Below are 24337 nucleotides of genomic sequence, written 5' to 3'. Positions count from 1 at the left end.
TACCCCAAGCATAGTGCCCTTTGTTCATAGTTAGAAGGAAGGAGCCCAACAGCATGGCCTAACCAGAACTGGACCTGCTCCTGGCCTTGCTGTCTCTACAGCTCACAGGAAGCAGTAGAAAGTTTGCCTTTGTGCCACAAGGCTGCCTCTGTCCTGAGGCTCTGAAATTTCACCCCTTCCTCACCTAGTCTGGGGTGAAAATATGGGAATTTTCAGGGAATAAGAAAGAGGCAAATGGTTATAGATGCATAGTTTTGTATTAAAATTTTTTACATCTATCTGCATTGAATCTTCACAACTCTGTGAAGGAGGTATTGATATCTCTATTTTACACAGGAGGAAACTGAGGCTAAGGGCAGTTATAGAATTTACTTAGGATTATTAAGCTAGTTATTGATGAACTCAGAAGTTAAAGTGTATGTTTTTGCCTCAAACCAATTTTTACCCAGAAAGTCCTACTTTATGGGCAGTGGGGATGCAGTGAGGGAAGAAGAACCCCCAACCACTTTCCTACAGAAAGGGACTAGAAGGAAATTCCTCATGCTCTGGGTGGGTGCCCATCTCCAAGGAGACGTGACTATGGGTAGGCAGCATCCACCCTAACGAATCTAGAATTGAATTCTCTGTACCTTGGCTTCCTTTCTCTCCCTCACCTGGTTCTGGTTAGCTCCTAGGGCAGGCTGACTCAGGTTTACTCTCCCCCTACACAAACCATCTCTGAGTCTTTTGTTGTTCTAGCTATAGAATGAGAGATGTGTCCAAGAGAAATGGCCCCTTAGGTCTCTTCCAGCTCTAGCATTCAACGATTGTCTTAATTGTATTGCATTGTAGGATCACCTGATTCATTTGTGGATAGAAACAAATTTCCTGTTGCCATAGGGAACAAGAGCTTTTTGAGCTAGAAAAAGATTCACTCAAGGAGGCAAGATAAATAGAAAGGGCATGGGCTTTGAATCAGCCAGACTTGGGTTAAAATTCTCTACACTGAGTGGGTCACTTCTCTGTTTCATCCTTGAGGACAGAAAAACTACTTCTGGTACTTAGAGTGTGGAAACATTTGATAATGCCATGGGAACACGGTCAAGGCCTTTCTTTTCAGTGACTGGTTCAGTTCTTCCTCCTCAATTTTATACCGCCCTTTCTCTAGCTCAAAGATATTCTTTTCTCTTCTTATCCTAATAATGACGGTGAATAGTTTCTGTTGGGACCCCAACTTCTGAACTTTTCTGGCAGGGCTCCTATGGAATATGGAACAACTTAGCCCATTTAATACCTACTAAAAGGCTTAGGGGGAGATACTGCTACCAAGGCCAGACCAAGTCTTCAACACTTAGAATTTTGACTTTCAGCTGGCCTCCAAGGCCCTTCGCCTGCTTCAATGGCTCTGCTCCCTCATCTTAGCATCTAACCTTCTTGACCATGTCTTCTGGCTAACCCCAGAGCAGCCTAGTTCTTTGTCATTTTTGAGTTCTAGACCTCTTAGAATAACAGTGGCTTGACTGCTAAGTAAGTGGCTAAATCCACATGATGGTCTTGGGGCAGAGACCTTTTTTTTCAATGAATATTTTTATTGAATTTTTGTGGATTTCATACAATACATCTTAATCATATTTATACCCCTCTCCCCTATTTGCACCTCCCATAGCCTTCCCACAGGATTTTATGCATTCTTTAATATATGTTAAGGCCTATCAAGTCAAGTTTGTGTACCCAGATGTCCCTTGGTGTGAGTTTATCCACTGAAGCCTGTTTAGCCCTTAAAGAAGATCAACTTTCCCTTACCCAGCAGTGATCAGCTACAAATAGTTCCTCAGTTAAGGTTGGGGCCTCCTGCCCACTTCTTCAGTTTTGTGCTGGTTTTTGTCTGAATTTGCGTAGGCCTTGTGCATGCTGTCACCACTGCTGTAAGTTCATATGAGCAAGGTTCCAGGAATCTGGAAGACTCTTTCCTTATGGTCATGCACTAGCACTGACTCTTAGAACCGCCCCCGCCCCCTGCAATGGTGAGGCAGGGCAGGGATCTTTTTGAGCTTGTCTTTGCTCTTGGACATCAACCTGAACAATAAGTACATTCTGCAAAATGAGGCAGGAGCCTTAGTTTGTTTGCCTGTGTTGCACAAAGTCCCCTGAGTAAGGAGCTCTCTTTCACCACATTTCTGTCTTTAGCCTCGTTAACCTGTGGTAGCTCTACTTGAGCCCCAATGTCCTATAGTCACCTTCATTTGAGGAGTGGGATGGGATATACCAGTTTGTGGGTTTAGGCATGAGTCATAACTGACTTCTGATTACCTTCTTACTTCTTCCTCTACCCTCAACCATCTAGTTCAGCTTAACCTGTCAGATGACTACCTGGCCTCTAAAACCAAATCCACTAACTCCACCTTGGGGAATTGCCAGTTGACTCTCAGAGGTGACTAAGGGGAATGTGACTGGGAGAAGCCATGAAACAACATTCAACACAAGTGTCATTATCTTGGCATATCCAACACGATCTAAGTAGGAACTAACTGGCAGCATTCCCAATAGACATTTTTTGGGTAGGCTTCTTGCCCTTCAGCACCTGACCATGACCTTGAACTGTCTCCAGAACGTGATGGGCCACTGCCACACAGCATCAACAGTTCCCAGGCCAGCTCTTACTCTTCCACAGGCTTGCTTTCTTTGGTATATCTGGAGCTCCAGGAGAGTCTTATTAGTTTTTGTCTATCTGATTCTTTGAGATTATACCCTGGCTGGAAGCTGTGAACTCCAGGGAGGGAGACTGCACCTGTGTTTGGGAATTTGGAGTAGGAGAAGAGCCCTTCAGTGGTACCCTTTCCCCTTCCATACCCTCAGGATAATGTTTCTGATGAAGCATCTGAGCCTTCAGAGAATAAGCTAGGAGTGTATAATTCAGAAATATTCCCAATACATCATTGCTCCCTGGATCTCTGGCAGCCTGAGCCTGACCTTAACCTTAAGGGCCCTTTGAGACCTATAGTTCTCTTTGTAGAAACTCCCTCTGTGGAGCAGTAGGATGAAGCTCTTCCAGGCATAGTTTCCTTACCTGATGGAAAAATTGAGCAGCTTTCCCAAGAACCAAAGATGTTTCCCTCTGGCAGATATGTACCTTTGTTCCTATAGTCTGTAGGTTTAGAGGGCCATGCCTGGCCACTTCACAAGCTTGGTTATTTCTAACAATATTTTCCACTGCTGGATGCTCTGCTAAGTTCCAGTATGAATGCATGAGTATGCCAGACGTGGAAGAAGGACAGAATATGTGTCTTGGCAGTTGGAAAGGCTCCTCAGCTCAACTAATGGGTGATTATAGTCTACTCTATGTGAGGCATGAGAGCCCTTGGGCTACATGGACCTTGCCAGTAGTGACAGTCCTGTTGGCCATCTGCTGCAGTCTGAGTGCCCCAATGAGAAGCAGCCATTGCTTGGCTCTAAGCTTGTAGTTCCACAGCCCTAGGCCTAAGCATGAAATCAGAGGGAAGCTGTGAAGGGACTCCTGAAAAGGATGACTTAAAATTCCTTGGGAAGGTGATGGAAGAAGAGAAACAGGAAATATGCATGGAGCCTCCTGTGAACACAGGTGAGCATGCTTATCTCTGGTAATTAAAGTATGGCCAATACTTAAAGGGCATTAAAGGGGTTATTTATGGGTCTTGAAGCCAGCATGCCCAGAAAATGATGACTCACAACTCCTCAGAACTGCAAGAGTTTTTTAGGAGCATCGTTTTACCTTCCCCACTTCCTGAGTGGTTTAAACATCTCCCTCCCTATCCTGACATTTGTTCTAGCTATAGACAACTCTGACTTCTAAGACAGATTTTTTTTCTTCTTCTTCTTTTATTAAGTTCAGAGCAGCTTCCAGTCTTGGGTTCCAGCTCTGTCCTCCAGGAATCCAGTTGGAAGTAGATTCCAAATACAAATATATGTATTCTCTTGGACTCTGACAGAAGACTGAAGACAAGAACTCACATTCCTTTGAATGTTCTCTTTTCCAGGCTTGGCAGTCCCAACTCTTTCAATCATCATGGTACTATGCTGTCAACAAATGTAGCCTTTCTGTGGTTTAGTTTCCTCATCTGTGAAATGGAGATTAAACCAAATAACACACGCAAAATGTTTAGAGCAGTGTGTGACATATGGTAAGCACTCAATACATAGTTACTATTAAACTCATATTTCTAGATTTGATCATTCAAGTTCTTTGAAATCAAAAGTCTATACTTTATTAATCTGCATGCTTAGTACTCGTCTCAATGTCTAGCACACAGTGGACACTTAATTCATGCTGGTTTTGAGACAGAGACATGGTTTCCAGCCCCTATGCTGTCCTTCTCACTTTGACCTGCACATATTTTAGTTTGTTCCTCTTTGGGTTTTGCTTGGTTTTTGTTTTGTTTGTTTGTTTGTTTTGTTTTGTTTTTTCTTTTGAGACAGGGTTTCAGTATGTAGTCCTGGCTGGAACTCGCTATGTAGGCCAGGCTGTCCTTGAACTTACAGAGAATCACCTGTCTCTGCCTTCTGGGTGCTAGGATTGAAGGCATGCACCACCATACTCAGCTAGTTTGTTCCTCTTAAATGTATGAAGCCCGCAACTGAATTCTGTCTGGCCATTTCAGGTCCATGAATGTTACAATTGTAAAACTCCCAGAATCTTGCATTGGGAAAGGACCCCAAAAATTGTCTATTTCATTTAGCCTGCCTTCATCACACCATCCTCTGTCTGATGCCAGAGTTCTGGGTAAGTTGTTGTCCTCGTCATGAATATTGCAGTGGGTCAAATTCTAGGTGGTAGCAGTGCCTGAGGGAGCTACAGCCCTGAGACATCAATATACACTAGAAGAGTTAAGAAGGCCTGGGCTGGCATCCTGAGTGAGGCTGACATCTGTGTTCTGGGCCACTTTTTCTTAATTTCCAGGTGAAACTACCATTTTAAATTTGTGGATTTGGAGGGAGGGAGGGAGGGAGGGAGGGAGGGAGAGAGAGAGAGAGAATGAATATGAATGAGAACCAAGGTAACAGAAGTGGGCATGGCAGGCTGTTTGTGGAGTCTGGAGTGCATTCTTGCCTAGATGATGATGGTGACACCTTCTTTGGCAAACCAGAGATTCTGTGTTTTGATCTCTATCAAAACAGATTTCTCAGTGGGAAGGCCTCCAGAGGTCAGTCAGTAGCAGACCCTATAATTAGCCAGCTTCTGCTCTCCTACATATCACCTGCCTTTGGATGATTCCCTCAGACTTTTGTCAGTGAGCAGGCCATTGCCGGTGGCACCCAGGCTATCCTTTATCCAGTCTCCTATAGCAGTACTATACATGCAGACATCTCTGGTGATGCTGGCCTCTCAAGAGCATACCAGTCCTCCAAACCAGAGAGACTCTAGTGCACTTACATTCACTGTCCAGATAGGAGTGACATGTCTAAATGTGGAGAGAGCTTACATTCACTTGTCACATGTGTCCCAGCATGTACCCAGTTTGGTCATGGCTCTTTGAGCTTTCATTTTCAAAGAACTCTTATTCAGTACCTGGGACGGGTATAGCTGGGGTAAGTTGGGCATGAACAGAATCCAAGGTCAAGCCTGTGCTCACAGAGATGTACCTGAATGAAACAGCCAAGAGGCTGCTCAGACATTAAGGGAATGCAATGAATCAAGTGAACAGGTACAGGGGCAGGAATGTCCATTAGACAAACACATCTCTATAATGTAAAGAATAAGGCTATGTCTATACCTGACAGTGGCGAGTGAATAGGAAGCTACGTAGGGCAGAGGCAGTGAACTGGCCACTCTTCTACCTAATCAGGAAAAGCTCTCTGAATAAGGTGGAATTTCAGATCACTGAGCATGTCTGCCCTCTCTGTAATGTGATTAAAATTGGTTTAGAAATTTGTGCTATATTTCAAGTGAGTGCTGTGCTTAAAATGTAATTGCATTTGGCCACGTATTTGACATTCTGGAAATTAGAGCAGCTTGCATGCAATAAGGAAATTTGTCCAGAATGGAATTTGATTTTTCAGCCAATGCATAGACGAGCAGTTGCAATTTGAACCTCTGATGGATGGTTCCTTCAGGGCTGCCTCTTAGACTGGCTCTCACTTTGTACTTCCTGTTCATTCTGGAACTCTTCTCTGGTGCTCAGCAGGAGGGAAACTTCTTGACTCCCCAACTTCAGAAACCACATTTCTCCTGGCAAACAGAGTCAGAGTCATCTTGACTCCCCAATCTAGGCCTCTTCAACACATCTGCCAGCCTGTGAATATATATGCCAGACTGGGGCACTTAGGGACTTTGTCATCAGGATTTAGAATCTTTTTTATGGGACCAGGACTGGTGTTCTGTTTTTACTGACTTGTTTGTTTTTTTTTTTTTTCAGAACCCAAAAGAGCTATCAGTGATTGCTGGCTAATTCATTGTCACTGTTGAGGAAGCCAAATGGCTGCTAAGGAGTCTGTCACTACCCCAATAGAGATGCACGGAGAAAGGAAAGAAAATAGAAGGGAAAAAAGGAATGTGACATTTCAGTATCCTAATGCTTTCCAAGACTGAACTCTGGATGGTTAACTGTGACCTTCTATTGGGCATGAGAGATAAATAGCTTGCCCTTGTGACCCTAGAGACCTAGGGTTCAAAGTGACTGCCAAGGTCATTTAGTCATCCAACAAATACTTTGAACACATACTACATGCCAGGCACGTGATATAAACAAAGTAACAGTCACTGTCCTTCAGTGAAGAGCTTCCAGTCTAGTGAAGGAAAGAGCTTTTGTTCAGAAATGTGCAATTATTTCATTACTTGTCCAGAGTGCTGAGATAAAGACTAAAGTATTAGCCCGAATGACTTTTATGCCATTTAAGGTGGTGGCCTGTAGAAGTTAGCTAGGTAAAGGGTAGGGAATAGGGAAGGACCAACAAATATAATTTGTGAAGACTCAAGGCTTCAGGGAGCAAAGTTGAAAATACTTCATGGACTGTTTAGCTTCACATAAGACAAGTGTTCCTCAGGTCAGCTGTCTTGCAAGTGACTTCTTTTGTTCATAAAAATGCCAGACTGTAAAGAACCCAGCATAGATATATGAACCCTACTCAACCTGTTCATGGACCCAGAGCACTAGTGTGTGACAGACAACACATTGTCACAGTGGAAGGCAGGCTGAGAAGTTTGATGTAACCTTCTGTCTTTATATTTGTTTCTTGGGTAGGGCATTGGGAGGTCTCCAATTTGGTGTTTGTCCAAACTTTAGGACTGGCCTCTCTGTTTCAACATTTTTTAATAAATGGATTTTGCCAAGTCAAGGGAAAGAACACTTACACTGAGACAAGTGCTCTCAAAAGGAATGCATTAAATCCTTACAATACAATTAGGAGGTAAATTGCAAATGGGGAAACTGAGGCACAGAGCACTGATGTAATTTTCTCAAGGTCTCAGTGCTAGGAAGTAGGGGAGCTAGAATTCCAACCCCGTTTGATTCTTCTTAAATCAAGCTGTTTCTGAAGTTCAACATGCCCCTTCTTCGACAACCGTGATGTTCCTACCAAGCAGCAGTCACCAGAAAGTCCTGCCTGTCATTTCTTCATCTCTGGGCCTAACTATGTCTAGCTAGGGCTGCCATCATCACCCACAACACACTCGTGATGGGCCAGCTGGTAGAGGCCTTGGCACCTAAATTCTAACCAGCCAAAGGCCTTGACCCGGCACAGAAGTGTAATGTGAAGGGGAAGCTGCTGGGAGAAGGGCTTGCAGGGGTCCCATGAGAACCACTTGGAGCACAGCACGCCACTTTTCCTCATGGTGTGAAGGGAATGGTGTCCCAGAGGCCTGGGTCCGGCTCTTCTCTGGAGACATAGCTAGCTTTCAGAAACCTTTCCCCTCCTTGAGATCCTTGGTGTTTCCTACACCTGGCTCATTTGGCTCTGAGCCCAGGCTGTGTGCAACAATGAGAATGAGATACCAACTCTTGAAAATTAGCACAGTTGTTTCTGGGGAGGTATTTGTGCTTCTGTTATGAAAGAGGGTAGAGGGTATGAGAAAAATAAGTACAATGTCCAATCTTTCTATACCCCGTCTCTTCTCTAAAATGAACTGGGCTTTACTCTGCAAAGCCACTTCTCCAGGACACACACAAAAAAAGTTTAGGGGGCCCAGATCAAAGATTATAAAACTGGGCCCAAGCCTTTTTCCCCATCATTATATTCCTTACTGGATGGGCCTCTAGTGGAAGGAGCAATCAGCATGGGGTTTTTCCCTATGTCTATTACTCAAAAATGACTAGCAAACTTTCTGTTTAATGTATGTGTGAGGAGAAGTTTTAAGATTAGAGACACCTATTGCTAATTATGTTGAATGAAGAAAAATCATTTTGTTTTGAAGGGCAATCTGTGAAGAAAGTGCTAAGGAAGCCTTCACTTTGGCAAAAGGGGATGGAGGTGGAATGAGATCTAGGGCCTAGAGAATCCAGAGGCCCCTGAAGAACAATTAGTTTAGCCTTTTGTCCCCCTTTCAGATCCCCTGGCTTTCCCTCACCTATTTATGCTACTCCTGAAGGACATTTTACAACTCTGCCATGGCACCATGAATTGCAATCACAACGATAACTACAGCTGCAACGATGGCCCCATTATTGATGTGATTCAGATCCATGGACCAGCAGCATCAGCGTCACCTGGAGCTTGTTGTATGTACAGAATCTCTAGATCCTGAATCAGAATCTCCATGGTAATGAAATCTCTGGGAAGTAAAGTTTAAGAAGCATCTGTTTAGTGTGTAGACAGCTGCTCTGGGAACTTGGCCAGAGTTCTCAGTTTTCTGGATTACCTCCTTATGTTGTCTGTTTTGTCATCTCCTATCAGTGACATGGTATTCTAAATCCTAATGAGCCTATGGGGTTTGTTTCAAGGATAAGAAAGCAAGGACCTAGAGAAATGTGTCCTACTTTGTAGGAAATCTGGGAGGGAAGAGGTGACAGTAGCAAAAAGGAGAGACATGTGGACTTAATAGTGGCCTGTGGGAAAATCAAGAGTGCGCCCCAACATCCATTTCCTAACTATATTTAGATGTAACCTGGTTACCAGATGTTAAAGTAGCATATTAAAGGAAACCAAAGGTTACGGAATGAAGCTAGGCTGCTGAACACAAACGGAATTTAAAAAATCTATTTCTATTAGTTGTGCATCAGTTCTATTAGAAAGTTAATTTATTGTATTGAGCTAAAATACATCTTCCCATGGTTTCTGGCTACTTAAGGGCCCCACTTCTGCCCCTTGGGCACCCCCAACACCCCATCAGAACTTCTTGCCTTTTCACAACCATTCAGAGGTGCACAGCCTACATTGCTTTGAGACTTCTTGTTAAGCTAAACAGCTATAGATCCTTTGACTGTTTCTTATGGGACCTGGGTTCCAGCGTCCTCTCTAGACGATCTGTGTCCCCCTTAACTGGAGTCCAGACCAAGACTATGTTGCAAAAGTACAGAAAGAGAAGCCAGCACCAAAAGCCTAGGTAGCAGCTTGGCCCCAGGCTGGAGGCATGGCTCTGAGTGCCTGCTCCAGGAGGCTCACCTTAGAAATGAAGTCCTTTAATCAGGTAGTAAAATACCTTTGCTCACTGAAGAATAGTTTTAAAAGCCGGTGCTTCCCACTACAGGCAAAATGAGACATATTTTAAGCAATCATTTGGTTCCTAAGCTATTCTATCAACCAAGTCCTTCTTGAATATTTTAGTCTCTTTTACTAACTAGTGTGAGCTCCCCCTGGAGGAGGGACTGAGTGGCGGCTTTGCCTATCTTCCCAGCACTCCCACATTGCCCTCCTTCACTCACATTGCCAGATGTAGCTCCATACTATGACATGCCCTGTCAGTGAGTCTCATCAACCAGAGAGCCTATCAGACTAGCAAAGAAGGGGACAGCCCTTACTTTATCCCTTTATTAGATTTTTAAGTCTTCTTTTTCCTGAGCTGGTGACAAGACCACTTTTTCCATTTCCTGGCTTAAATATTCCATTGCCTAATTAATATACTTTTCATAGGGTCATTGTTGGGATATGACCAAAATTGATCGGAATGTAGAGCAGGGCCACAAGTAACCTTGGGCCACGTAACCCCAGAGACCTCCTAGTGAGGACGGCAGGGGTCGGCCTGCTTGGTTCCAGACATGCTGGCTGTCCCATGATCTCTTACCCAACTGCCTCTAGGTTAAGTTTCCATTCCCCCAACTCTAATCAGGTTTCTTGTAAATCATGTGACCGGACAACAGCCAGAAAGTACCATGAGCAGATGCCACATAGCTTTGGAAATCCCCTTCCTCCCTCTACCTGCCTGCCTGCCAAAAACCCAACCCCACCTCTTTGCCTGCGAAACTTCCCTATAAAAACTTCTGATTCGCTATATTAAAATGAGCTGTCAGCTGACACAGTCTCCCCGGTGTTTCTTCCAGTTGTACTTGCTGCTGCCCAAGACCTTCCTCTCCCCCACCAGCTTCTCCCTCGCCAGACCCTCCATGACCGGGACCAGTGTGCAACGGCTCCTCGGCAACAGCGAGGCCCCGGAAGGGAGTAGACCGACAGGTCATACTTTCAGGGGCCCTAGAGCCCCCAACTATGGGGAACAATAAAAGTAGAAACACTAATAGGTACTAAGTATTGAGTGTTTATGGGTTTTAGTTTTGAGACAGGGTCTTGCTATATAGTCTAGGCTGGCCTAGAACCCAGAATCCTATCTCAGTCAGCCATGCCTAGCTCTTGAAAGTTTATGTTTTAAACAATTTTCATACACATTTTTTCCTCAATGTATGTTTTATTAAACTTTTGTGCATTTCATGCAATACATCCAATCACACCTAGACCTCCTCTCCCATCCTCACCCCCCCCATTACTCTCCCCACCAGATTTCATGCACTCTTCCATACATGTCAAAGCTTATCAAGCCAAGCCTGTGTACCCAGATGTCCCTCAGTGTGAGTTCATCCACTGGAGTCTAGTCAGCCTATCTAGAGTCACTCCCTTAAAGAAGATCAACTCTCCCTCTCCCAGGTGCCAATACTTCCTCCATCAAGGTTGAAGCCTCCTGCCCTTTCCCCCAGTTCTATGCTGGGTTTTGTCTAATTGAGTTTGCATGGGTCTTGTACATGCTGCTATCATTGCTACAAGTCTATAGGAGCAAGTTCTCAGAGGTCTGGAAGACTCTGCTTCCTTATGTTCATACACCAACCCTGGCCCCTACAATCTCTCTGCCTCCTCCTCCACAATGTTTCCCCAAGCCATGGGTAGGCTAGGTTCAACGTAGAAGTCCCATCCAGGGACACACACTCTGCAGTCTCCCATTCTTCACAGTTTGGCCAGTTGTGGCCTTCTGTGTGCATCACCCTCTGTTGCATGAGGAAGCTTCACTGGTAAGAGTTGAGAGATGCATTAGTATTCTCTCCACTCCCTGTTCCAACATGTTTCATGCGCCCTAGGTATAGAGAGGTTCAACTGCAGATGTGTCACCTAGGGCTGGGCATCTCTCAGACATATATTCTATGTGTGTGATCAGTTGTGGAACTCTGTAATAGCCTCTATCTGTTGCAAAAAGAAGCTTCTTTGATGAGTGGTGACTGGTATGCTTGTCTGTAAATATAAGGATCTATATTAGTAAGAAATCACATTTGTCTAGGGATGTGACAGAGATAGGGTCTTCTCCAGGATCTACGACCTCTCCAGCTGCATGTATTTGGCCATGTTTACAATGCCACACATGAGCGCTCTCCCATTGAAATAATACCTCTCTCCCAATTAGACAGCTGTTGATTACCCCAAAATAAGAGTTCCACTACTGGGGCTGGAGGAGGAGATAGCTCAGCGGTTAAGAACACTGGTTGTTCTTGAAGAAGACCCGGGTTCGAATCCCAGCACCCACATGGCAGCTAACAACTGTCCGTAACTCCAGTTCCAGGGGATCCGACAGCCTCTTTGGCACCAGTGCACTTACCTACATGCAGGCAATACACGCATACACATAAAATAAAAATAAATAAAATATTAAAAAATATTTTTAAAAAAAGTTCCACTACTGCATCAATATAGTTTGTTGTGCCAGTCATTGTTGTGGTCATTAGACTTTAAAGAAGGGATTGGACCATTGACTGATTTTTTTTTCCCTTAGCAGCTTGCAAAGTATCCTCTAGAACTATGAGAGCTAGTCTTCAGGGAGGAGGTTTCCAGGTCAGTTCCAGCTCCATTGCTCCAAGTCCTGTGTCTGAAGTATGTTCTGTCTTCAATAATAGGGTCTTACCTTCAAGTTTTGGGAGGCAATCAAGGACTGTGGCAATAGCTTGTGTTACCTTGGGTGTCTCCTGGACTACCCTGACCAACAACTCGAAATGGGGTTTCTCCTGTCTGGCACTGTGTTTCTTGTTATACAGCCTTCAGGTTTACACATGCACTCATGTTCAGATATTGCATTTGTATTTTCAGTAAGTTTTTGAGCCAATGCATTTCCCTCTTTTTTCACACCACCAAAGCTTTATTTATCTCTCTTCTTTCTCCCTGTAATGTCCCTCCAACCTCTCCAGTCAAAATACCCCTATTTTCCCCTTGATAATACCTGTCTCCCATTATTCCTCCCTCTAGAGCGCCCTCCTCCCCTTTCGTGTATAAATTTATTTAATTCTTGGAACAACATGAAGTGCATTCTCACTATTTCTAACCTTGTTTTTCTGATAAGGAAATTGAGAACCAGATGGATTAATTTACTTGCCAAAGTTTGCACAGGTAAGGTATAGTAGTATTTAAAATATTGATCCAAAGGCCACCTGCTTAGACACTGTCACCCTACAGGCAAAATTTCTCCATTGTGATGCACAGGCCACCGGCATCAGAATCATGTGGAGGGCTTATTTAAAAGTCCCAGTTCCTGGAGGAAATTGTTCCTCTATGCTCTAACAGGGTAAACACATCTTTCCTTATTCTCTGATGTCTGTGGATCTCAGATGATTGTTTCTCACAGTTAGGATCATGAGAACCACCATTAGAGCTTGTTAAAAATGGAGGTGCTGGAACTCACCTTCAGAGTGGCTTATTCAGTAGATCTGGGATGGGATCCAGAAATGAGCAATTGCCATCATTTTCATTGTGATAAACACCAAGCAGTCTTTGTTGCAGATTTTGTCCAGTTTTCGTTTCCCACTCCTGGGTTCCTCATTGCTCATTAAAAGTTTTCTACCATTTCCATTACCAGTTGTGGACTTTCTGCTCTCTACTGAACAGAACTCTCTTCTCAGCAGCTCTTAGAAGGTACATTTTTCTGGAAGAATACCAATTTTCCACTTTGCAGGTAATATAATTCTGTCCTTAAAAGACCCTAAACAATCCACTAGAACACTCTGAGATCTGATAAACAATTTCATCAAAGTAGGGGACTATAAAAGCAGCATCCAAAAATCAGTAGTTTTTCTATATACCAATGAAATAAATGTGATGAGAAAGAAATCGGGGGGAAAATCCATTCATATAGCATCGGACAAATAAAATACTTAGGAATAAACCTATTAAAGGAAGTGAAAGAAACTATATGAAAAGAAATGAAAAAACAAAAACACTGAAAAAAGAAACTGAGGAAAACATTAGAAGATGGGAAAATGTCCCGTGCTTATTGGTCAACAGAATTAATGTTGTGAAATGTCTATATTAGTGAAAGGGATAGACCGAGTCAATGTATTTTCTGCCAAAATTCTAATAATGTTATTCATAAAAGAAACAATCCTAAAATTCATATTGAAGCACGAAAGACTATAAATAGCTAAAACAACACCCATCAAAAAGGGCAATGCTGTAGGCATCACAGTATCTAATAGTAAATTTAACTATTGGGTTCTAGTTGCAAAACCAGCTTGGTCCTGTCACAATAATAGACACAAAGACCAATGAATCCAAATAGAGAACACAGATGTAAGCCTACACAGTTGCAACTAACTCATTTTCAAGGAAGAAGCCAAAAACCAGAGAAAAGACAGCACCTTTATTTAACAAATGGGTCTGGGGAAATGTCTACACATAGAAGAATGAAAAAACTCAAAATAGATGAAAAACCTTAACGTAAGATGTGACACTTTGAAATTGCCAAGGGAAAGCAATTTAAAATACATAGACAATAGACAATGACTTTCTGAAAAGGACCCCAAGAGTACAGGAACGAACTTTAAGAATTAACAAATAAGATTGCATGGATAAGAAAGGAAGCAATAGAGTGAAAAGACATCCTACAGAAGGGAGAACATCTTTGTTGGCTATATACCAAGAGTATTGATATTGATATCTAGAATCTATAAAGTAAAAAGTTAAACACCAAAAAATAAATCATCCAGTCAATGAGTGGACAAAAGAACTAACAGATAGCTCTCAAAAGAAGAAATATAGCCAGTCTCGGTGACACACACCTTTAATTCCAGCACTTGGGAGGCAGAGGCAGGCGGATCTCTGTGAGTTCAATGCCAGCCTGGTCTACATAGTGAGTTCCAGGCCAGCTGGGACTACAGGGAGACCCTGCCTCAAAAAGACCGAAAAAAAGAAGAAATATAAATGGTTAATCAATATATGGGAAAAATGTTCAACATGTTTAGCCATCAGGGTAATGCAAATCACAGCTCTACAGAGCTTCCGTCTTACTCCAGACAGAATGGCTATCATCAAAAGAACAAACAACAATAAATATTAGTGAAGATATGGGAAAAAGAGTCCTTATATGCTGCTAGTGGAGATGTAAACTAGTGCAGCCCCTAAATATGATCCAGCTATTCCACTCATGGGTGTATACCTGAAGATATCCAAGACAGCATACCACAGATACCTGTGCATCCATGTTTATTGTGGTACTATTCACAATAGGCAAGATATGGAATAAGCTTAAGCATCCCTCAACAGATGAATGAATTAGGAAAATGTAGTATACATATACACAGTGGAGTTTTATTCAGCCATAGAGAACAGTCAAATTGTGTCATTCTCATATTAATGGATGGAATTAGACATCATGTCAAACTAAATAAATCAGACTTAAATACTGCATACTTACTTGTCTCATGTGCAGAATGTAGGTTTTAGAAAGAAAAACATATATGACACAAAATTAAAAGGAAGATTATTTGGAAGCAGGAAGGAGACTAATGGGAATGGGAAGAGAGAACATGAGAGGATATTGGGATAAAAGAGACAAATATCACATGCAGAATCTAGATTTAAAAGCTGTACATATGTAAAATGTGAAAGCAAAGGGGGCATTATTCTGGGGCAGGAAGAGGACTAGTGGGAAGGGCAGGGGTAATAAGAGAGGGTAAGGGGAGATGAAAACAAGCCAAGTACAATGATATACATGCATGAAAATGTAAAACAGAAACCTATTATTTTGCAGACTAATTTAGGATTTGTTTGCTTTCGTGTCATGGTCTTGTTATGTAGCTAGGGCTAGCCTAGAACTTGGTATGTTGCTCAGGTTGACCTTAAACTCATAAAAAACCTGCTACTTCAACCTCCAGAGTGCTGGGATTGCAGATATTAGCCATCATACCTGACTTGCATATTAATTACAAAAAGAAAGCAGGGCCAGGGGGATGGCTCAGCAGGTTTAAATGCTTGCCATATAAGCCTGATAACCTGAATTCTGTCTCTAGAGCCCACATTTAAAAAAAACTGGATGTGGTGGGGTTCATCTGTAAACCCAGGACTCCTATGATGAGATGGGAGGTGGAGACAGGAGAATGACCTGGAAGCTCATGGGCCAGCTAGCATGGAAAACACTACATGGCAGAAGCAACAAAAGAGACTGCCTCAAAAAGGTGAAAAGAAAGAACTGACTCCTGAAAGTTGTCCTCTGACTTCCATATATATGCTCTGGCACACACACACACACACACACAAAACCAATATTAAAAATGACAATCTTACCCATCAGGTGAGCTACAATAACAACTGGCCTGGCACAATATGCCCAGTGGTGCAATAGTGGCATGAATGTTATGAGGCTAACCAACCACTTTCTGATTGGACTGACATTGCCTGCTTGATAAGATGTAACTCATACTTGGTAATGTTAACTGGGCCAAAAACCTGTGGTAGCTAAGTCAGGGGAGGGCCTCAGGGGAGAACTTAATACTATTATCTTGCTAAATGGACAGTAAAAAACTGTCCCCTGAGTTCTTATGTTTATACACTGTTCTGGTTTGTTTCTTCATTGCTGTGACAAAATACTCTGACCACTACCAACTTGGGGAGGAAAGGGTTTATTTAGCTTATATATCCTGGGTCACAGTTCATCTGGGAGCCCAAGGTAGGAACTCAGTGAAGGAACCTGGAGGCAGGAGCTGGAGCACAGGCAATTTGAGAGTCTTTTAGATAGACCCACTGAAGGGGTACCCCAGTTGCCTCACCCTGCAACCCTGTTCAGCATGGAAGAAGCCAGAGCAGTCTGCATCCTGATTCCCTATCGGCAATTTGGGTAACCTCTTCAGGAGATGGTGTGATAAGAATGGGAGGTATGAATTGGCTAGGCAGTTAGGGTAAAAAGACTCCAAAGAAAAGTAGCCCGTTTCTTGGCTAAAAGTCAAATGTCCTTGGACCACTTAGCAACAAACTGTTCCAAAGGCCAAAAATGTCAAAAGTATGTGGGAGCTCTTATCTAATCCCTGAAAGATTTTAGGGTTCCCTCTTCAGAAGGGGGAATGTTAGGGTAGCAAAAAGCCCCATTAGAAAGAAAGAAAGAAAAAGAAAGAAAGAGAAAGAAAGAGAGAGAGAAAGAAGGAAAGAAAGAAAAGAAAGATAGGAAAGAAAGAAAGAAAGAAAGAAAGAAAGAAAGAAAGAAAGAAAGAAAGAAAGAAAGAAAGAGAAAACACAAAGTTGTCAGCAAAAAGGTGATGGGGAGACATGGGAGGTGTTGAAGGGCAGGGAGTGGATGTGGTTTGATCAAAACACCTTATATGCATGTATGAAATTCTCAATAAAGTTTTTTTAAAAAAGAGAAAGTATGCAAAACATGAAATAAAGTACACACAAATATTGATCTGATCTCAGAATGGGAGAGCCCTTTCTTAGTTTAACATAACACAAATTAGATTTGACAGAACTTAGAAAAAAATAATAGAGGACATAAAATTGGGGGGTATAGTAGGGTGATGGTGGAAATGGGGGAAGGGGTCTGAATAGGATCAAGATGTATCTTGTGACAGTCTCAAAGAATCAAACTAATTTTAAGCCATAAAAATTGATAAATTCCATTATAACTTTAAACTTTAGCATCTGTAAGGCAGAAACAAATCTGATAAAATACTAGTTATATACAACAAAACTATTTTTTAAAATACTCAAAGGAAAATTGGCCAGATTCATTAAAACAGGACTAATTAAAAATTTTCAAGAATGCTTAGCATTTGGGAGGCTGAGACAGGATTGCTGTGAGTTCGAGGCTTGCTGGGCTATACAGTGAGTTCTAGGCCAGCCAGCAGTATAGAGTGAGACTTGTCTTAACCCTTGCATCCCCTGCAAACCTCAAAACAGTAAAAAAAGACAATAAATTTATAAATATATGTCCCTGTGTGAATCAAACCGACATGCCTACAGCTAAAGGGTTATTCAGTCTCACTAAGAATCAAGTATGGTGAATTCATAATATTTTTCACCTAAAATTTAGCAAAAATGGTCATTTTCAATGTTGGCAACTACATGAAATTATAAATTTGTAGCATCTTTCTTGAGGGCAATTTTCCATTATTATCAAAAGCCTCTCCTTTTGACCTAGATCATTTTGAGAACTCATCAAAAAGAAATAATCAGAAATTATAGAAAAGAAGATTCACCACAAGGACATTACAGTGGCATATTTATAGCAGTGAGAAATTGAAAGCAATCCAAATGTCCAGCAATAAAACTGGATAAATAAATTATGGCATATTCATAGAACAATATAGGTATTAAAATCATATTGAGGTTGGCAAGATGGCTCAGTGGGTAAGGGTGTCTGCTGCCAAACACAAGAGTTCAATGCCTAGGACCCCCATGGCGGAAAGACTCTCTAAAGTGTGCTGTGGTGTGCACATGTGCACTCACACGCACACAGACACACAAAATAAAATAATAAAATTTGTTGTAAATCATATTTAAACTTATTTAAGGATATGGGAAAGTTATTATGTAAAGGGTTTTTTAAATTTATTATTTTATGTGTATGGGTGTATTGCCTGCATGTATTTAAGTGCACCCATGTTGTGCAATGCCCACAGAGGTCAAAAGAGGGCATCAGATCCCCTAAGACTGGAGTTATAGATGGTTGTTAGCCATCATGTGGGTGCTGGGAACTGAACCCCAGTCCTCTGCAAGAGCAGCCAGTGCTCTTAACTGCTGAGCCATCTCTCTAGTTCATAGTGTAGGTTTTAGAAGGCAAATTTAATAGAATGGTGTCAACTTTGATTTTTAAAACATGTGTGTTTATTATGTATTTGAATAGAAAAAGCCTAGAAGATACTCTGGGCTGAGGAGTCTCTTCAAGTAAGCCACCCTGTTCCCAGGAGGGCACTCTGTGTGAGCTCCAGTAGAAGCTCTTTTGGCAATGGCTGGGGAATATAGCCCTGTGAGAGGTTCTGTCTGCATAACAGGACCTGTGGGAAGAAGCCAGGTGGCTCTCAAAGTCACTGTAGACAAAATCAAGGAATGACTGCTACCAGAGCTGATACTGTCACTTCTTGGGCACCCACATAGAGATTAATAGTAGTTAACATATATTGGACACTATACGTATTTTCACTTAATGCTCTGAACATCCTCAAGAGGTATATCTCAGGCAAGTATTAATCACCCCATATTATCTGTGAGGAAGCCAGCCAAGAAAAGATTAGGTAATTTATTTAAGATCCCAAAGCTAGGAAGTGAGTGGATGAGTTGGGCTTCAAACCCAAGTAGGTGTGTGTCTTCAGAACCCACAATGCATGCAATCAGCACATATTTCTAGTATGGCAAGAAGGGAAGAGGGTGCCATGATGTGTTAAAGGGAAACAGTAAGTAAATCATAAATAAGTGAAAATTCCTTCTGGGAAGGATAGTCCCATGATAGTCACTGTTACAGGATGGAACAGACTGAAAATACCTCATGCCCTTCAAGATCCCACAGTGAACCTACAGTTGGTTTGTGTCCTGGTCATGGTTAGTATCTGGCCTGAGTTAATATTTTCAACCAGCTGCTGCCAAGGGCAGACCCAGTGACAGTGTTTGGAATAGGCCCAGCCAGATTTTAAGGGTTCCCAAGATAGGAGCAGTTATTCCTTTTGTTTTCATTGACAAGGCTGTAAAATGAGAATTTATCATCTTTTTTCACATCTGCTATAGAATTCCTTGGGCAGAGGCTGGGCATGGTGGCACATACCTGCCATCCCATCATTCTTGAGGCTGAAAGGAGAATCTCAAGTTCGAGCTCAGCCTGGGCTACCTAATGATACCTGTGCTGGGTCTATGTTCCTTTCCTAACCAGCATACCCTTCTTCTAGAACAGTGTCCTAGCCCCAGACTCTTGTTGTAGCTTATGAGTTGGCACCCCCAGAACCTCTTGCCCAGGAAGTGCTTCCTTCTCTAGTCAAAAGCCAGAAATTCATTTTTCATCCTAGGCCAACTTATACTCTGTACTAATTAGGCACCTTTCAGCCTGTCTTCCACCTACCCCCATATCCCTTAATTTACCTGTGCGTGCTTCCTCAGCTTCATTTTCTCACTTCTTCTGTCCTTATTTAGCGAATCTGTCATCATATCTTCATGTTTTTCTGCCCAGTCAAGTTCATTTTCTCAGCCAAGTCTACATTCCCAGGCAGAGCCCCTTCTCTGTTAGGCATATATCTATCTATACCGATACCTTTGCCAGGCCCCATTCCTCAGCCCTTAACAACCCAGCCAAAGCCCTCCAACTTATTTACCCTTCCCTGGACTGTGCCCCATGGGCAGGTAGGCCCCTTTTGGTAATGAGGTAACCTTCCCCAGTTTGAACTGTCTCTAACCTGTACCACCTCAACTGAGCATGAATTTGACCCCAGCCAGGGCTCCTTTTCCTTCAGCCACATAGTCCTGTGCCGTCCTGTATCTATGCAGTCTTTCTAACCCATCTTGATGTCCCATTCCTATCCTGTGTCTTCTTGCCCAGCCAGTGCCCTTTCCCCAACAAGACTCCCATCCCTATCCTGGGTTCCATCCCTCAACGAAGTCCCATTGCTCAACTTTGTGCTTTCTTTCAGCCAGGGTCTCTGTTTGGATCCTAGCTGATCTCTGCCCAAACAGGTGCTCTCCAACTGGCAGGCCCCCTTCTCTGGGCTTTTCAGCTAGGGTAATTTTTCTTGTTTTTGGGTTCCTAACTCAACTAGAAATCCTCATCTTGACAAGACAATTCCTCTTTCATTAACCAGCCCTCCACCCTGACCTTACGAATGGATTCCTGGCCAGGCTTCCCTACCTACTCTGTGTCACTACCCAGAGCCTTTTGCCTCCCTACCCAGCTGAGTTGCCTTCCCTAACCTATTGTTTCTTCCCCAAGATCTTCCTCCTTGCTCTGCTACTCTTGTGCCCTGGCTCCTCTGCCCACCTGGACTCACATCCTTAGATATACCCCAGCCCCAGACAGGCCTTTTTCTCCTTCCATAACTTTCTACAGGATAAGGACTTCTCCAGTCTGTGTCTTTCACCAGACAAGGCCTCCTTCTTCATCCTCAGATCCAATTCTCCAACTAGGACCCCAGCTACCTATATATAATATATCACCTTCCTGGGCCTCTTTCCTCTCCACATCTAGGCCCCCTGTCCTAGTAGTGATTCCACCTGCACCAACCTTCCAAGCCAGGTGGCTCCTTTACCTATTAGGGTCTGCTATCCAGTCATCCTCTTCCAAGTTGACAGGTCTGCAGTCAATGCCTCTTTTCCAACAAGGCCCCTTTTTCTACAACTCCCTCCTCAGCAAGGGGCCCTTGCCTGGCCAGGTGGCGTGTCCCACCCATTTCCCCATCCAACAGCCACAGACCCCTTCATCATCTGCTGCACCCTGCCAATCTGGCTTCTTACCTCATTGAGCTGCTTATTTACCAGACCATTCTTCCTACAGCCACAGTGTCTCTCCCTGTCCAGCCCCATTTCCTGCCTTATATTCCAGTCAACCCCATCCTTGTGAGGACTCCTCCAGAATGCAGTTCAGTTTCCAGTCAGCTTTCCTTCCTAAGCTGGGCCCCCTTCCCCTCCCTACCAACTGTCTCATGCCAACTGACTCACTGTTCCCTACCAGGAACCCTTCACCAGCCTTCATAGTGTCCCTGACTTGGACTTCTTCTTTCAAAGAGTCCTCCTTTTTCCAGCCCTTCTTTCCCATCTTGGGCTGCCCCTACTAAGTCAGTGGCCCCTGTCCATCAAAATCCCCCCTCCCCTGCTTCCAGTTGTGACAGTGCACACCTTTATTCCTAGCACTCCAGTGGCAGAGGCAGGTAGATCTCTGTGAAGGCACCCCACACACTCCCACTCTGCAGCACACCCCATAGAGCACTTTCCTCATTTTTAGAGCCTTTCCTTAGCCTTTACTCACATTCCTAGTCAGGGCCCTTCCTTGGCCTTTGCCCCAGACCCATAAATGTCCTCTTCCCTAGCCAGGCTTTCCTTACCACCTATGGCCTGTTCCTTGGCCAGCCCCCTTCCTCATCTTGTTGAACTCTACCTCCATCTCTCCCACTTTTCCCTAGGCTGCCCCTCTCCCCAACCTTCTTCAACCCTCCTTCCCAGTGAGGCCCCCTTATGCAGATGACATGTCCCTTCCAGACCCATTTTCCCTTGCCCTGCCTAATCCCCCTCCTGTGACTCACCCCCCTTCTTCTCTAACTCACATTTTCTCCTCTCCTCAGTGTTCCTGTCCCTAAAAAGGCTATCCTCTTGCAATGTACCCCCAATACCATGTTTTCTCAGAGACTGGCTAGCTTAAACTTTTCTATTGGTACAGTGAGCTATCTACTAGGATTTCCGTATCTGTAGTTTTGAAACATCTGCAAAGTAATCTTCTGTTCCTCCAAGGTAGTCCTGGACTGGCTGAGGTTTTGGAAATAGGCCTTCTCGCTGCAACACAGCAATGAGAACATTAAGCGAAACTGTTTCATATGTTCCACTGAGTGAAGCATCAACTCAGGACACCCTCAGTGTAAGTTACTCTTTAAATCCCAGCCAAGGACACATTTCACTTGGGGTCACGAAGACGGCAGGTGCATCCCCCAAAGCCTCACCTGTTCCCACCAAACCTCCTATTCCTCAGGAATCCTTTGCTGAAGTAGACCTGGGATGTCAACTCCATATGGACTACGTCAATTTTATTAAAAAAAGCAAACCAGGTTATTGCAAAAACTGCTTTATTTATTTTTTTGGTCTTTTTGAAAAGTTGCATAATTGTTTAAAATAAAGTTTCTGAACTTGCATTACTCATATTTTTCTTCGTAGTAGGTGTTGATACAAAAAAATCAATTACTTAGGACTTCTTAAAAATCTCTTTAAACTCTAATTTTTTCTCTCTAAGAATTAAAGAAAGACACTAAGTTCAGACCTTTCACATCTTTGGTATAAATCTTAGCCTACTGGTTCATTTAAATTTAATTTCTGTACCTAATACATTTAGCTTTTAAATTTGAACCACAATGTTTTAGAATTTAGTAAACGTCTGAGCAACTAAAATCAACCTGCAGTTTCACAAACTTGAATGCAAAAAAAACCCCAACCAAACTATTATAACACTTGTTCATAACCCAAGAAGTCTAACATAGGTTAAAAAAAATCAACCAACAACCTGTGGTGTCCCCCACCCCCAGAACTGTAATGGAAGAAAGGCAGCCAGTGTTTTCAGCCACATGAACTCCACTTTTACTAAGTGAATTGATAGATTTTCGAGAAAATCCTGAAACACTGAACTCTTCAACTAAACTTGTTGGTCTTGGATAAACAAGGAGGAAACCCAAAAGTTTCTATTTTAATCTTAAAGTTAATTGAAACACCAACTTTTCAGCTCGGGAGGAAGACAAAGACTTTTAAGAGGAAATAGAGGAATATGCAAAGTAGGTGTTTTCCTGAAATGAGGCCTCCCATCCCCGACCCGGGAAAGAAGCAACAAATGATAAAGGAGAGGGTACATTTTAAGGAAAACAAAGGGGAAAACAGAGCAGGGTGGGGGGAAGCTGCTTCAGTTCTCACAGGAACTGCAGTATCAACTGCGGAAGGGCCACAGTGCCATAAGGCGGTCTCACCGGCTTGCTGGAAAAGGCCTCAGGGCTCTGCGGCTGCAGGAAACGCCTAGAAGAGGCGAGGTGCCTTGCCTCCTACAGCACCGGAGGCTTCAATGGGCTTGACGGAGTTGTAGTGCTTCCCGAATTTACAGGCATAGTGCAGGTAGACGAGGATGAGCAGCTTCTTCTTGTACTCCTCTCAGATGATGATGATGGTCAAGTTGGCCTGCACCACTTCGATGGGAGTCTCAAGGACGTGCGACAAAGCTCTCAATTCCAGCTGGCCTCCCCACGAGGCCCTGTGCACGATGTCATCACAGTACCTCAGGAAGTCCTCGTGGGTGAAGTTACCGGCCTCAGGTTCGACGAAGAATGGCAGGAAGTCGTCGATGTGTTCGCGCATGTATTGGGCCGTATGGCAGCGCAGGCTCTGCACTGTCACCGAGTACACCAGCTGATCCTGGATGGCACGGTACATGCAGTGGCCGTCGGCGGGGATAGCCTTCATCTCCAGTTTTTTGGGTCCCAGAATGGCAGAGATCTTGTCTTCTTCCTCACGGCCAATATGTAGCTAATGCAGCTCTTCTTTCACGTCTTTTCATGGCCTTGACCGAGCGAGGAGGAGACAGGTTCTCGAGGTTCATTTTCATGAGGTTGGTTGTAATGGATTCCAGGCTGGGGTTGAGCTCATCTTCGAATCCCTCCAACTCTCGTTGGTGTCTCTGCTCCATTTTGGCCTCAAGGCGGGCAATATGGAGAAGCAACTGTTTTCTCCTATCACTGTCATTCTTTGTGATGGAGTTCTTAAGGGTTTGGATGTGAGCCTGCAATTCCTTCTTTTCACGACTGTAGCGGCGGACCACCTGTTGGAATTCTCTCTGGGAGTTGTCTGTCATATCTAGACTTCAGAGACAGTTGAAGTCTAGAGGGAGCACCAACAGTTCTGAACCGGGAACAGGCCACACAGCTTGTGCCTGAGGCAGCTGCGTTGCTGTGGCACCACCCAGGCTGACTGGTCCCACCCTATTCTCAATCCTGCTTGCTATTGGTCACTGCTTCCGGGCCACGCCCCCTAGACATGTCAGGCGTTGTGACGTTTTTCCAGGCTTCCT

General features: G+C 43.5%; 1 protein-coding gene and 1 long non-coding RNA gene across 2 annotated transcripts in view; one reads left to right on the top strand and one right to left on the bottom strand.

The window, feature by feature from the left end:
• The window catches only part of LOC103743155, a 40439-nt gene extending 29495 nt beyond the window's left edge, over positions 1-10944 (top strand). Inside the window, exons 2-5 of the long non-coding RNA XR_607655.3 lie at positions 3993-4136; positions 4614-4735; positions 6369-8666; positions 10425-10944. This is a non-coding gene — a long non-coding RNA (uncharacterized LOC103743155). The remainder of the gene's footprint in view (positions 1-3992; positions 4137-4613; positions 4736-6368; positions 8667-10424) is intronic.
• Positions 10945-23292: 12348 nt separating this feature from the next.
• Otud6a (OTU deubiquitinase 6A) lies at positions 23293-24121 on the bottom strand. Its single transcript, XM_029568941.1, is given in 2 exon segments — positions 23293-23787; positions 23789-24121. Coding segments are annotated over 2 exon segments (828 nt in total).
• Positions 24122-24337: the final 216 nt, after the last annotated feature.

The sequence above is a fragment of the Nannospalax galili genome, unplaced genomic scaffold (genome assembly GCF_000622305.1).
Source record: "Nannospalax galili isolate Female #2095 unplaced genomic scaffold, S.galili_v1.0 scaffold280, whole genome shotgun sequence".
Classification (NCBI taxonomy): Eukaryota; Metazoa; Chordata; class Mammalia; order Rodentia; family Spalacidae; genus Nannospalax; species Nannospalax galili.
Note: the sequence above shows the minus strand (reverse complement) of the source record. Positions and strands in the feature narration are given on the sequence as shown.